At 40.2% G+C, this 16,141-nt stretch overlaps 1 protein-coding gene across 4 annotated transcripts in view; it reads left to right on the top strand.

Moving 5' to 3' along the window:
- MCF2L2 (MCF.2 cell line derived transforming sequence-like 2) overlaps positions 1–16,141 on the top strand; it is a 246,513-nt gene that overhangs the window by 207,946 nt on the left and 22,426 nt on the right. For all 4 annotated transcript variants that reach the window (XM_063621731.1, XM_063621732.1, XM_063621733.1 and 1 more), the window contains 3 exons: positions 6,798–7,013; positions 8,315–8,407; positions 8,581–8,659. In XM_063621731.1, the coding sequence (XP_063477801.1) occupies positions 6,798–7,013; positions 8,315–8,407; positions 8,581–8,659 (388 nt within the window). The remainder of the gene's footprint in view (positions 1–6,797; positions 7,014–8,314; positions 8,408–8,580; positions 8,660–16,141) is intronic.

Here is a 16,141-nt window from a genome sequence, read left to right as displayed (position 1 = left end):
ATATTATACTTTTTCCTTCTCTGTTTTTTTTCTTTTCATTTTTATCTGGTTTTGAACATACCATGTATTGAGGTCTTGGTAGAGGAAATGACTTTTCTTTCCTTGTCATAAATCAAACCATAAAAGTTATTAAGGTCCGAAAAATGAGATATTTTTACTTCCCACACTGGTATTTCTTGGGCCTGGATCTCAGAAACTTAGCCCCAAGGGGTTTGCTGTGATCCCAGCCATGATGCTGTTACTGTCCCCTGGGACTCCAAGGTGTCGCTGTGGATGACTGATGCATGATTCAAGAGGATATGCATAAACTGCAGTGTAGGGTTAGGGTGTGTGTAAGGATCATTTTCTTGGTAATAATTCTTCTTTCTTCGGCTGAGGAAAGTCAAGGGAACAATTTGTTAGGTCAATTCGGGGCATCTTTCTGTTCCTTTTTAAATCTTGAATCACGTGTTAGCCATCCCTATTAAATTTCATTTCCCTGAATCTAATGAATGTCCTGGAAACAATACACAGGGCAGGAAACAGTGTAAATAACATGGGAGGAGGAGGCTGTGAGAAAAGAATGGTTAAAACATGAGGAAATAACATTCTGCCCTAATTTCATTCCAAGCCAGTTTGCATGCAAATAGGATGAACCAGCTTACAGAATTTGGAGATTTTACACGCAAAAAGCAAAGGACCTTTTTTGACCATGTGTCCTCAGAATTGTGCCTTTGCGAGATGCTTTTTGGTACCTTTTCTACTAAGACTTAACTTACTTTTACATCTAATACATTAGCTAATTTCTCCTGACAGTTTTGTATAATCCTGTTGAATTATGGAGGAGTAGATTGGAATTTTCAGCCTTCTGATTCAAAAGATGATCCATGGAAAGAAGAGTTAATTCACTCAAGATTACATGGCTGTCAGCTTGGACTATTTCTTGTCCATTCCCTATCCAGGGTGCTATTCCACTCTTTATCTGTTTCTGATTAGAGATGACTAACAACTACCTCTAACTCAGCTCAAATGATTCTGAGATTCTTTGTCTCCATTTTGTAGAGTTTTATTACAGGTGTTTATAATCACATGCTATATGCATGGCTGAATCCAGAGTTTGACCTCTTAGTTTCTCTGCTTGAAATTTAATATTAACCTGGTTTTATAAAGGAAAGAAATTGAATGTGATAATTAAATTATCACAATTAAACAACTGGAAAGCAACTAGAAAAAAATCCCTTCTGATATTTATATTTTCTCCTTTTTATGCGTACTTAATTAGTCCTAGGTCTAATTTAATCACAGAAGTTTAAAATTCTTTTCCAAACAAATTTGTTTTGTGGAACACTGAGATATAATTTACTTCTATCCACTTGCAAAAAAAAAAAAAAAAAAAAAAAAAGTTTTTTTTTTTTCCAAATCCAATGCATAATAGAGATGCATTTAAATTCTGACTTGCCAGGGATAAGTTCCAAAGTTGAATTTTAAAGATTGAATGAAACAGTCTTCCTTTTTGGAACAAATTTATATAAACCACTAAAGGATGTATTTGTATTGTAAGTTCATTGTGGGCTAGGGCCAGGATTTTATTTCTGTTTCAATTTCCTCTTTCCTTACCACAGTGTTAGCTGCAGAGATAGGGCTGAGTAAATAATCCTGGTGACCTGGTGACCCAGGCAAAGTATCTTGTTCATTCCCCACCCCCCCACCCCCACACACAATACCTGTATCACAGGCGGTTGCCGGGAGTAAATGAGGATTAAATGATGGGTAAGGCACCAAGCACTGTGCCTGGCGCCCAGCAGATGCTGAATAAACAGCCCTAGTGGTAAGTTATATGGGGACCTGCTCAGGCTGGAAAGGAAGAAACCTCTTTGCCCCTGGCTATTGTAATCACAGGCTCCCACAGCTTCTGCTTTTCATTTCTGGACTCAGGCTCTGTGTGGACACATTTATACAGATGTTTCCTGCTTCTTTGTGCAATAAGTTTGTGACAGTCACATTAACTCTTACTACCAGGAATGGAAACATGGGCACCCAAAAGAAGCTCTTGCTGAGGCCAGCTTCCCTAGATTCACTCTCTCAGCCAGACTCTTCATTTGGCCAGTGTAGTCACATTTGAAATCCTTGTATCGGGGCTCTTACCTACGGAATGCCCAGGTGTGAAAATGGTAGCATTTACTAATTGATTTTGCTATCACTTCTTGTACAGAGGAGGCCATCTAACTTATCTCTCACTCGTTTGAGGTAGCCCCTATGTTCCATCTCTGAGTTCACAACCATCAGTTTCTTCCACACACCATGTGACATGGCCACACTTCTTTGTTACTGGTGGAAAACAGTTGGGAGTATATTCGTTTCCTAGGGCTGATGTCACAAAGAACTGCAAACTACGTGACTTAAAACAGCAGAAATTTATTCTCTCGCAGTTTTGAAGGCTAGACGTCCAAAGTCAAAGTGAGAGCAGGCCCACGTTCCCTCTGAGGGCTCTCAGGAAGAATCCTTCCTTACCTCTTCCGAGCTTCTGGTGACTGCCGGCAATTCTTGGAGTTCCTTGGCTGACAGCTGTGCCACTCCAATTTCTGCCTCTGCCTTCGCATGGCTGTTCCTTCAGCGTGCGTCTCCATTTCTTTGTTTTCTTTTTTTATAAGGATACCAGTCATTGGATTTAGACCCATCCTAACCCAGGGCAACCCCATCTTAACCAATTATATCTGCAAAGACCCTCTTTCCGAATAAGGTCCTATTTTGAGGTTCTCATAGACGTGAGTTTTTGGGGGACACTATTCAACCCAGTACAGGGGCATTGCTGAATGAATTCCTTGGATAAATCAATATTCCCTCACAGTAATGAATATTTTGCTTCCTGTCCCCTACTCCCAAGCACCACTAAATGCCAATAAATAAATAAATACTGGGAAACACGTATCTGACAGAGGTTGTGCAACGTGGTCTCTGACCTTTAGATCAATTACAGTCTAGTTGGAAAGAACAGGTACACATGACGGAAAAGCTCATTCTTGCTCCTGCTCAGGGAATGTCCCTGCAGCTTCCTGTTGGAGGCGGAGTAGCTCCACACAGCACACACCCTGATGACGGTGAACAGTGTATGTGCCTGCCCTTTGTCAGCACCATGTAGGGCATGTGCTCACCTGCTGGAGATTGGACCTTGGGCGTGGAGATGGGCAATCCCGTCATATGTGTGGTCCTGAGAACATTTGTGCAACATGACCCAGAGGATATGTGCCCATATGTTTCTACCAGACTTGAAAGACCCAGCGACTCCCTCCAGTCACTTCCAGTGATAATGGGCTTACTGGAAAGCTGACCTACAGCGTCTCAAGAAGTCACGATGGCAAAGCCAGGCTCATGGAGATGGGAACTGAGCAAACTCAGGGTCCATAGCAGCTCTGGGGCCTGGGCCTGGGGAGGGAGCCGGGGTTCTTACCTGTGTGCCCTGCCTGTATGTGTCAAGTGCACCCACATGCCTGCTCGCCCCTCCTTTTACCACCTACTGACTGTTTTTTTCCCTTCCGTCAGTTTCTTCCTCTTCCTCATAATTTCTAATGACTCACCTTCTTCATAGTTGTTTCCTTCTCGTTTATTCCACTGCCTGCTTTCCCCTAAAGCATCTCACAGCCCCATCTCCTGCTGGTCACCACCTCCTCCTGTTTTCTTCAGTTCAGGGAGAGATCACATTGCCACCGCCCACCGCTGGCACATTGTTTTTATGCTGGGGGCCCTATGATCAGCTGCTGGTACCTCTCTGGATTCACATCCCCTGATTACTTGGCTATGAAGGTGCAGCAGCATGGCTGTGGATGGGGTGATAAGGAAAGTTCAGAGGTAATAAAGCACAAACCTTACTGCCTGAGGCTGCCTCTTCAGCATTTCTGGTTGGGGCTGTTTCCTCTACAACAGCCTTGCAGATGCCTTAACTCACATCACCCCATCTTCTACAAGTCATTAGAGAGTGTACACCTCGACTTATTCCCCCTTCCCCCATCATCCTAGCCTCTTCTAGAATTACTTTGACAGCTGAGCCTCCACACTGACCAAATGTGTTCTTACGAGCAGCTTAACCTAAAACATGTTCCTCTTTCTATCACAGGGCGTGGTTGAGGATGTTGCTCAGTGACAATGTATCATTGGGAGAAATGTTTCTTATGTCTTAGTAGGAGTAGCTGTGCTTTTCCTGAACAACTGGTTTGTGTATGTCTTCAGACATAATAAATCATATCACTCACCATGTTTCCCTCTGTATTGCTATTAGAAAGTCAGAGCCAAGTCTACAGCAAGTTTAAATGTCTTTATTATATGCATTTTACGTATAACCTCTTCATCTTTTCTTTTATCTTCTACACCTTCTGGAACAGTTCATCTGATTTATTATCTTTATATTTAGGTATGGGGATCTCCCTATGTTGCCCAGGCTGACCTCAAACTCCTGGACTCAGGTGATCCTCCTGCCTCAGCCTCCCAAATAGTCGCCACTACAGGCAGGCACCAAGCTCCCAACTTCTTTATTTTTTCTTCACCTTAATTCCCTCGGTTATTTTCTATCTGTCTATACTGTATATATTTCTGTAAGATGCGTCAAATGTTTAAAATGAGGTAGAGAGTGAATACATTGTAAGACAGAAACTACAAGTTGGAATATCCCTTAGCCAAAATGCTTGAGACCGAAAGTGTTTTGGACTTTTTTTTTTTTTTAGGGGAGGATGGGAATATTTGCATACATACTGAGTTGTGTTGGGGATGGAACCCAAGTCTGAACATGAAATTCATTTATGTTTCATGTACACCTTATACACACACACTGAAGGTAATTTTACATGTCTTAAATAATTTTGTGCATGAAGGCCGGGAGCAGTGGCTCATGCCTGTAATCCCAGGCCGAGACGGGCAGATCACCAGAGGTCAGGAATTTGAGACCAGCCTGGCCAACATGCTGAAACCCTGGCTCTACTAAAAATACAAAAACTAGCCGGGCATGGTGATGCATGCCTGTAATCCCAGCTACTCGGGAGGCTGAGGTAGGAGAGTCCCTTGAACTCAGGAGACAGAGGTTGCAGTGAGCCAAGGTCGTGCCACTGCACTGCAGCCTGGGCAACAGAGCAAGACTCCGTCTCAAAAAAATAAATAAATAAAAAATAATTTTGCGCATGAAGCAAAATTTTGACTGTGTTTTGACTGCCACCCATCACATGTGGTCAGGTATGGAATTTTTCACCTCCAGTGTCATACTGGTTCTCAGAAAGTTCCAGATTTTGGGGGATTTCAGATTTTTTAAATTATGGATGCTCAACCTGTGCTGATAACATTTATTTATGCAGCAAATATTAAATATCTACTTCTACCAGTTGCCTTTACTAAAACATATTTCCTGCACTATTTATGTTGATATTGAGTATGAATTGAATGGATTTAAAGGAAAAAGCACTCACTAAGGTCTGTAGTGATTCCATTTGCGTGGGTCCTTGATGGATGCAGATAGAGTGAAAAAATTCTCCAGGGTCCTCACGGACCTATCTACCCTTCTGTTTTGGAATGTGGTGAACTGTTAACACAGAACAGGAGCGTTGGCTTTTAGGAAAGAAGGCCTCGTGGCTGGGAGTTTGAGGGTTTTATTCACCACAGTCTACATATGTAAATTTTCCAAAGAAGAAAATAGAAAATTAACATAGAAAATAATGCCATAGACACCATAGAAATGACTAGAGTCTATTGCTCTTGAAGTTTTTCTTTTAATGTTTCAGAAGTAAAGTCAATTCTTTTTTAAAAAAGATACCTAGAGTTTGCCCAACATATAAACAATAAATTATAAAAATGTCCAATCAATTATGAATGAAGTACATATTTCCGGTATTAACTCAGAAATCATAGGGATTGATCTCAGCTAGAGGTCACTTAGGGAGATTTCTTTGTCTTGGTCCCCTTCAAATAATTTGTTCCTTTTGGTGTTTTTATTCAGGGAAATGAATTCTTATCTGCTTTAAGCAATTGAAGTTTTGAAAAATACCAGATAAAATGCCTCACTCCCAGCTCATCTTAGTCCACTATCTTTTGAAGAGAGCTCAGAGAAGTCAGGGTCATCTCATTTGAACTTTCAACCAGACATATGACAAAGGCAGCCTTGCTGGTGGACAGAGGCATCACAGTGTATGCCTAGAGTCAAACAGACTTCTTAAAAATCTGTCATTTGGTATTATCTTGGCACTGTTGACTCACTCTGAAAAACTCAGAGTTGAATGCAGTTACTATTTCCATTACAATGTTATGAAGATTAGATCATACTAAACTTTCTCTTTTCAGAACAAGCTTCATGTTCTCAGGTCCTCATATACCTGACGCAGAAGTTAGGATGCAGATGGAACACACAGATGCTCATGGGTCCATAATGCAGCCAAAATTCTATCTCTACTGGACATAATTGAAATGTTAATTTCTTGTCCCTTTGAAGGAGACTGTCATGTATCAAACATAGCGCAGAGGAAATTGAATTCTGCTAGTTAAAATTAATTGAGTCAAGAATATCACAGTCCCCATATCTCTAGCTCAAGCATTTCTAACATTCTTTACGTATAGCATTACCTTTCATAGCTGAATTGATTTCCTTATAGAACTAAACGGCGCCACGCTCAGTGAAGCTCACAAAATTGTAGTTTTGATTTAGTGACAGATCAGCCTGAATAGCACTTCTAGAATTGTAAACCTCAAAGAAGCATGCTTTATAAAATTCGAAAACAGGCCACAAAGGCTTCTTTCTCTGTCAAGTAATTTTACAGCTTCTTTTCCTGTATGTGTGTTTCCAAAAGGACGATATTGGAAAACTAGGCAAGCTGTTGCTGCACGGCCCTTTCAGCGTCTGGACAATTCACAAGGATCGTTATAAAATGAAGGATTTGATTCGATTTAAACCCAGCCAGAGGCAAATCTACCTATTTGAAAGGGGAATAGTGTTCTGTAAGATACGAATGGAGCCTGGGGACCAGGGATTGTCTCCTCATTACAGCTTCAAGAAGGCCATGAAGGTAAAGGGAGTCCTGTTGCATCTGGGAGTCACCCTATGCAGAAAAGAGAGAGACGATTTCCTTATTTTACAGATGAGGAAGCTGCAGTGTAGAGAGGTGAAGTTAACTTGCCAAATACCACACCACAGGGCTAGAATCCATACTCGAGTCTGTCTGACTCCAGGGTCAGAGCTTATGGGCCAGGGCTGGCATAGGAGTGCCTTTGTACTAGAGAAAAAAGACTATATGGTAGCCAGTCTGGACAAACTAATTAGTAAAAGTACCCTCTTTCCTCCAGGCAAAGAGGTAAAAGAGAGTTGAAAGACTTAGTGATGAGAACATGGGCTGGATTTCATCTTAGACTTGCCCTTCTCAACAGTGCATCTTTGTGCCTAAGTGCAGGCATTGTCCTGACCTTGGGGTCTAAGAGACCCAGGCCCACACCAAGCATTGTTTTCTGGCCTGTTTAGAAACTGTTTCGTAGCCAGTTAGCTATCAGGCTATGAAACACACACACACACATACAGGAGCCACACACATACACATTTATGCTCTTGTGATTAAAGCTGTTAATTTGTTCATAGTAGCCTTTGTTTTCTTTCTTTCTCTCTCTCTCCCTTTCTTTCTTTCTCTTTCTTTCTTTCTCTCTCTCTCTTTCTTTCTTTTGAGACAGAGTTTTGCTCTTGTTGCCCAGGTTGGAGTGCAATGACATGATCTTGGCTCACTGCAACCTCCACCTCCCGGGTTCAAGCAATTCTCCTGCCTCAGCCTCCCAAGTAGCTGGGATTACAGGCACGCGCCAGTATGCCCAGCTAATTTTGTATTTTTAGTAGAGACAGGGTTTCACCATGTTGGTCAGGCTGGTCTCGAACTCCTGACCTTAGGTGATCCGCCCACCTAGGCCTCCCAAAGTGCTGGAATTACAGGACTGATTACAGGGGCGTGAGCCACCGCACCTGGCCTTGTTATTTATGTTTCTGAATGGATCCTTATTCAGTTACTATTATGTAGAAAGTTGTAAAATAGGTGTTGAAGGAGAAATGATCTCTTCACTGAAAGGTTGAGGGCTGCAGCGCCTCTTGCAGAAAGATACAGTGGAAAGTTAACAGCCTGTGTTACCTTCTGAAACAGACGAGACAGAAGACACGGTACCAGATTGTGTTTTATGCTGTCTTGGAGTCATTAAGAGAGGAAACAAAAACTTGAAAGGAAGATGAAAGAAGAGAGCTGTCAAGGATAGAAAGGATTAGAGTGATTGACAGGGACTATTTTAAAATCAGAAAACGATGGTACAGAACATTTCTCTTCCCTCTTTATAATAGTTGATGACACTTTCAATTCGCCAGCTTGGAAGGGGGAGCCATAGAAAGTTTGAGATTGCCAATCGAAATGGACTTGAGAAATACATCCTGCAGGTAAAGCTCATGCCTTCCCCATGGGTCTCATCTACTCTGTCCTTATTGTGTTCCCATGACTTGACAAGTGTTTTCTATCTCATTAGTCTAACGGTCACTGGGAGAATAAAAACTCTGCAATTAATACTCAGGGTAGTCTTATACTCATAGTGTTTTCTTATATGTGATTGCAGGCAGCTTCAAAAGAAATCAGAGACTGTTGGTTTTCAGAAATAAGTAAATTATTGATGGAACAACAAAATAATATTAAAGGTAGGTTACCCCTGCTGACTTTCATCTGTAGAGTTATACTGATTTCAGCTCAGTAGGGGATGTGCAAACTGGGGATATTGTGAAAGAAAATGGTTTGCTGGCAAAACAACTATGGCCACATTTTCACAGTCCCTGGAAGCACCTGTGCTTGCTTTCCACTGGTGGAGGTGGAGGGGTTGTGTGATTGTGTGTGGTTGTGTTGGTTTGTCCCTTTTGGTTGTGTTCCCCCCACCACCTAATTGCCATTGCCAAGGTCAACTTCTTAATCAAAAATCTGACGGCCACCCAAGAAAATGTTAACAGAGATTCAAATGGCCAATACTACCTTTTAGACACTGTACTACTTTTTTAAAACATCAAGATATAATTAACATATCATCAAATTCACTGTCTTAAAATATACAATTCAGTGGGTTTTAGACTATTCAGAAGGCTCAATAACCATCCCCAGTCTAATTCTATTTTTTTACTTCTTACTTTTGTTTTTTGTTTTGTTTTGTTTTGAGATGGAGTTTTTGCTCTTGTCGCCCAGGCTGGAGTGCAGTGGCACCCATCTCGGCTCACTGCAACCTCCGCCTCCTGGGTTCAAGTGATTCTCCTGCCTCAGCCTCCCGAATAGCTGGGACTACAGGCGTGCCACCATGCCTGGCTAATTTTTGTGTTTTTAGTAGAGACGGGGTTTCACCATGTTGGGCAGGATGGTCTTGATCTCCTGACCTCATGATCTGCCTGCCTCAGCCTCCCAAAGTGCTGGGATTACAGGCATGGGCCACCGCGCCCAGCTATTTTTTGTTTTAAGGTATTTAACAGCCTAATTCTAATTCTACTTCCAAAATATTTTCATAACTCTCTCCCAACAAAAAAGTTCTGTACCAATTAGCAATCATTCTCCATCTCTCACCTTTACCCAGCCCCTGGCAATCACTAATGTATTTCCTGTCTCTATTGGATTTTCTTCTACACATTACATATATGGTCCTTTCTGTCTAGCTTCTTTCACTTTGCATATTTTTTAAGTTTCATTTATGTTGTAGCATCTCTCAGTACTTCATACCTTTTTGTGGCTGAATAACAGTCCATTGTATGAATATACCATCTTTGTTTATCCATTCATTAGTTGATGAAGAGTTGGGTTTTTTCCCTTTTTTGGATACTGTAAGTAAAGCTGCTATAGATATTTGTGTAAAGATTTTTGTGTGAATCTTTATTGTCAATTTTCTTGGGTGTATATATGTGGAATTGCCAGACCATATGGTAACTTTTGTTAACTTTCTGAAGAACTTCCAAATCATCTTTCAAAACAATACCACCATTTCACATTCACACCAGCAATATAACAGTTGGGTTCAATTTTCTCCATTTCCTTACTAACACTTGTATTGTTCATTATAATAACATTATTGTTGTTGTTGTCATTGCCATCCTAGTGGGCATGTACTAGTATCTCATTGTGATTTTGATTTACGTTTCCCTCATGGCTAGTGATGTTGAGCATCTTTTAACATGCATATTGGCTGTTGGTATATCTTCTTTGTAGAAATGTCTATTAACTCCTTTGAATGTTTTTTAATTGGCTTGTCATTTTATGGTTGAATTGTTAAGAGTTATTTATATATTCTGGATACTGGACTTTGATCAGATATATTATTTCCAAGTATTTTTTCCCATACTGTGCATTGTCTTTTTACCCTCTTGATAGTGTTCTTTGCAAAGAGTTTATAGTTTTAACTCTTACAGTTAGGTCTTTGATTCATTCCAAGTTAATTTTTGTATATGATGTGAATTAGGGACCCAAGTTCATTTTTTTACATGTGGATATCCGTTGTCCTAGAACCACCAATTGAAAAGACTATTCTTTCTCCACTTTGAATGGTCTTGGCATCTTTGTTGAAAATAAATTGGCTTTAGGTATAGAATTCTTTGCTGACGCTCTTTTTCTTTAAGCACTTTGAATATGTCATCCCATTGCCTTCTCGACTCTGTGATTTCTGATAGAAATCAGCTGTTAATCTTATTGAAGAGTCCTTCTATGTGCTTGCTGCTTTCAAGATAATTTCATTGTCTTCGTTGACCGTTTGATTATGTTATCTCTAGGTGTGGATCTTGATCTCTTTGAATTTGTATTTCGTGGAGTTTATAGACTTTCTTGAAGATACAGATTAATGTTTTTCATCAAATTTGGGAAATGCTCAGCCATTGTTTCTTTAAGTATTAATTTCGCCCATTTACCCCTCTCTCCTTCTGAGACTGCCATTATGCATCATTAGCGTGCTTGAAGGTATCTCACAGTCTCTGAGGCTCTATTCATTTTTCCTTCGTTCCGCTTTCTTTCTCTTCCTCTGACTGGTTAGTTTCAATTGACTTATTTCTAAGTTCTTTAATTCTTTCTTCTGCCTGCTCAGATCTGCTATTGAGCCACTCTAGTGAATTTCTCATTCAATTATTATACTTTTGAAATCTAGAATTTCTGTTTGGTCCTTTAAAACAAATCTTTATATTCTCTATTTAATGAGGATTTGTTCTTGTACTTTCCTTTAGTATTTATATATGATTTCCTTTAACTTCTTCAACATGTAAAAATAGTTAATTTAAAGTATTGGTCTAGTAAGGTCAGTATCTTGGCTTCCTCAGGAACAGTTTTTTTTTTTCTTTTTTTTTCTTTTTTGAGACAGAGTCTTGCTCTGTAGCCCAGGCTGGTGTGCAGTGGCACGATCTCGGCTCACTGCAACCTCCGCCTCCCAGGTTCAACCAATTCTTCTGCCTCAGCCTCCTGAGTAGCTGGGATTACAGGTGCATGCCACCATGCCTGGCTAAATTTGTATTTTTCTTTTAGTAGAGATGGGGTTTCAACATGTTGGTCAGGCTGGTCTCGAACTCCTGACCTCTGGTGATCCACCTGCCTTGGCCTCCCAAAGTGCTGGGATTACAGGTGTGAGCCACCGCACCTGGCCTAGGAACAGTTTGTATTGACTGGTTTTTCTTTTTTCCTGGATATGGACTGCATTTTCTTATTTTTTTACATGACTCATAATTTTCTGTTAAAATTGGACATTTTAAATAACATAATGTAGCAACTCTGGAAATTGGACCTTCCCACCTCTACTGTTTGTTGTTGTTGCTGTTTGTTGTTGTTTGTTTTAGTGACTTTTCTAAACTAATTCTGTGAAGTCTGTATTTATGTGCAGCCATTGAAGCCTCTGCTCAGTTAGCTTAGTGATCTAAATACTAATAACGTGACAGAGATTTCTTTAAACACCTGAAAACGGTAAGTCTTCTAGTCTTTGCCAAGGGGCTCTGTGTGCACATTAGGGCACACCTTCACACTCAGCCTGGCACTTGACAGTTCTAGCCTAGCCTTCACTTTCTGTTTGTGCAGATCATCAAGATCAGCCAGAGGTAAGATCATGGGGCCTTCACAGATCTGCCCTGAACATGTTCACAGGAAATGTGTGCATGGTCTTCTAGAGTCTCACAAATATTTTGGAGCCTTTACAACCCTCTATGAGCATCTTATTCCCAAGCATTTCCTTTTAAACCTTCTGATTAGCCCATGTTTGCCCCACTATTAGCCAATACCTTGAGCAACCAAGAAGTTAAACAATTGCCTGTAATCATTTTCTACAAAGGCCTTTGGGGAAAAGACTTTTCACGTTGGGCAAGTTCTGAGTCAGGCCTCATAAAGACAGCCTTGCAGGTCAGGTATTCCTAGAAACCCCTGGACAGATCAAATAATGATAATTCTCTAGGAATGAGGCTCCATAGTTCCCCCATTCCTGTTCTGCCCCTCCCATGGCTGCCAGACTGCTGATTTTCACTGTCATTGCAGGCTGTTCATTAATAAGGCTACCACCAAGGAAGGGGAGGATAGAAATAGGGCAAGTTAAAAAGCTCATTGTTCATACTGAGACACAGCCATTTTCCTTGAATAAATGCTCTCCAGATTGCTGCAAGCCATCGTTTAATTTCCAGTGTTCTCCAAAGACAAAAACCACATGATTATCTCAATAGATGCAGAAAAGGCCTTCAACAAAATTCAACAGCCCTTCATGCTAAAAGCTCTCAATAAATTAGGTATTGATGGGACGTATCTCAAAATAATAAGAACTATTTATGACAAACCCACAGCCAATATCATACTGAATGGGCAAAAACTGGAAGCATTACCTTTGAAAACTGGCACAAGACAGGGACGCCCTCTCTCACCACTCCTACTCAACATAGTGTTGGAAGTTCTGGCCAGGGCAATCAGGCAGGAGAAAGAAATAAGGGGTATTCAATTAGGAAAAGAGGAAGTCAAATTGTCCCTGTTTGCAGATGACATGATTGTATATTTAGAAAACCCCGTCGTCTCAGCCCCAAATCTCCTTAAGCTGATAAGCAACTTCAGCAAAGTCTCAGTATACAAAATCAATGTTCAAAAATTACAAGCATTCCTATACACCAATAACAGACAAACAGAGAGCCAAATCATGAGTGAACTCCCATTCACAATTGCTTCAAAGAGAATAAAATACCTAGGAATCCAACTTACAAGGGATGTGAAGGACCTCTTCAAGGAGAACTACAAACCACTGCTCAACAAAATAAAAGAGGACACAAACAAATGGAAGAACATTCCATGCTCATGGATAGGAAGAATCAATATCGTGAAAATGGCCATACTGCCCAAGGTAATTTATAGATTCAATGCCATCCCCATCAAGCTACCAATGACTTTCTTCAGAGAATTGGAAAAAACTACTTTAAAGTTCATATGGAACCAAAAAAGAGCCTGCATTGCCAAGATAATCCTAAGCCAAAAGAACAAAGCTGGAGGCATCACCCTACCTGACTTCAAACTATACTACAAGGCTACAGTAATCAAAACAGCATGGTACTGGTACCAAAACAGAGACATAGACCAATGGAACAGAACAGAGCCCTCAGAAATAATACCACACATCTACAACCATCTGATCTTTGACAAACCTGACAAAAACAAGAAATAGGGAAAGGATTCCCTATTTAATAAATGGTGCTGGGAAAACTGGCTAGCCATATGTAGAAAGCTGAAACTGGATCCCTTCCTTACACCTTAAACAAAAATTAATTCAAGATGGATTAAAGACTTACATGTTAGACCTAAAACCATAAAAACCCTAGAAGAAAACCTAGGCAATACCATTCAGGCCATAGGCATGGGAAAGGACTTTATAACTAAAACACCAAAAGCAATGGCAACAAAATCCAAAATTGACAAGTGGGATCTAATTAAACGAAAGAGCTTCCGCACAGCAAAAGAAACTACCATCAGAGTGAACAGGCAACTTACAGAATGGGAGAAAATTTTTACAATCTACCCATCTGACAAAGGGCTAATATCCAGAATCTACAAAAAACTTAAACAAATTTACAAGAAAAAATCAACCCCATCAAAAAGTGGGCAAAAGATATGAACAGACACTTCTCAAAAGAAGACATTTATGCAGTCAACAGACACATGAAAAAATGCTCATCATCACTGGCCATCAGAGAAATGCAAATCAAAACCACGATGAGATACCATCTCACACCAGTTAGAAAGGCAATCATTAAAAAGTCAGGAAACAACAGGTGCTGGAGAGGATATGGAGAAATAGGAACACTTTTACACTGTTGGTGGGACTGTAAACTAGTTCAACCATTGTGGAAGACAGTGTGGTGATTCCTCAAGGATCTAGAACTAGAAATACCATTTGACCCAGCCATCCCATTACTGGGTATATACCCAAAGGATTAAAAATCATGCTGCTATAAAGATACATGCACATGTATGTTTATTGCAGCACTATTCACAATAGCAAAAACTTGGAACCAACCCAAATGTCCATCAGTGATAGACTGGATTAAAAAAATGTGGCACATATACACCATGGAATACTATGCAGCCATAAAAAAGGATGAGTTCATGTCCTTTGTAGGGACATGGTGAAGCTGGAAACCATCCTGAGCAAACTATCGCAAGGACAGAAAACCAAACACCACATGTTCTCACTGACAGGTGGGAACTGGACAATGAGAACACTTGGACACAGGGTGGGGAACATCACACACCGGAGCCTGTGGTGGGATAGGGGGAGGGGGAAGGGATAGTATTAGGAGATATACCTAATGCAAATGATGAGTTAATGGGTGCAGCACACCAACATGGAACATGTATAATATGTAACAAACCTGCACGTTGTGCACATGTACCCTAGAACTTAAAGTATAATTTAAAAAAAGGAAAAAAAATTTTCAGTGTTCTGAAATTTTCTAACCATTTTTGGCCAGTTTTTTCCACGCTTTCACAAATAAGAGAATTTGGGGACGGGTTTTTTCTCCACCATTTTCACTGATGTCACACACTGTACTCCTTTCAACAATTAAAAATCATCTTTAAGTAGGCTTTATCCTTTCACTTTGTTTTTGTTGTTGTCGTTGTTGTTGTTGTTGTCGTTTTGAAACAATTCTCACAACAGCAGGGATATTTGGTGGGAAAATCCACAGCAAGCTTTATCAATTGAGTTCTGATGTTCCCCTCAGGTAATGTTACTAGGGTGAAGAAATGGCAGGCTCATGTGGAAAAGTCTATCTTCCATCATTTATACCGGCAGTGGTTTGCATTTTGGGTAAGAAAAATCATGTAAAAATGAAAAGATAACTTTTTTCTTTAGAGATAGCAGGAATGCAACTGGCTCACACTTTTTCTAGGTCTTCTGTGATCATCAGCTGCTCAGGAATGTGCAAGGCTGGTGTGCATCATAAGATAAGGGAAAAGATAAACCAAGTAGTGTAACTGGAAAGCCACTACATCAGTTTTCTGTCACAAAAACCAAGCAACATAACTTCTTGATTTAAACTGTAGGTAACTGCCAGGAACTAGTAACAATATTATGTCATTGATTTTACTTTGTATAAAGATAAGATGGGAAAAAAATATGATTTACTTTTGTTCTAGAACTATTAATATTGTGTTAAATATATGTTATGGTAATTGAGTAGGAGTGTCCTAGAGGCTTAACACGGAATGATGTGGCAACTCTAGTAGAAAAAATCACTTGTTTCCTGCAGAAACAACATTCTCGTCACAAGCTTGTTTAGAAATCCTTACTCACTAGGTCAGTGTTTCTCAAAGGGTGGTTTAAGGACCACCTGCATTCAAATTATTTGAAGGGCTTGCTACAAATACAGATTTCTGGGTTCCACCCCAGAACTATAGTATAGCTAGGATTAGTCCTGGGGACATACATTTTAGCTTATTAAGGTTACTAGGTAGAGACCGTTTACTATAATTTTTAAAACTCCTTTACTGAGGTATAATGACACAATAAACCACACATATTTAAAGTGTACGATTTGATAAGTTTTGACATCTGTATACATCTGTAAGGCATCACCACAGTAAGGATAATGAAAATGCCTATCACTCCCAGAGGTTTGTTCACACCCCTTTGCATTCTCTTTCTCCCGACCCTCCCTTAC

This window comes from Symphalangus syndactylus, chromosome 17, assembly GCF_028878055.3.
Source record: "Symphalangus syndactylus isolate Jambi chromosome 17, NHGRI_mSymSyn1-v2.1_pri, whole genome shotgun sequence".
NCBI classification, from domain to species: domain Eukaryota; kingdom Metazoa; phylum Chordata; class Mammalia; order Primates; family Hylobatidae; genus Symphalangus; species Symphalangus syndactylus.
This window is presented reverse-complemented; position numbering and strand designations above follow the sequence as displayed.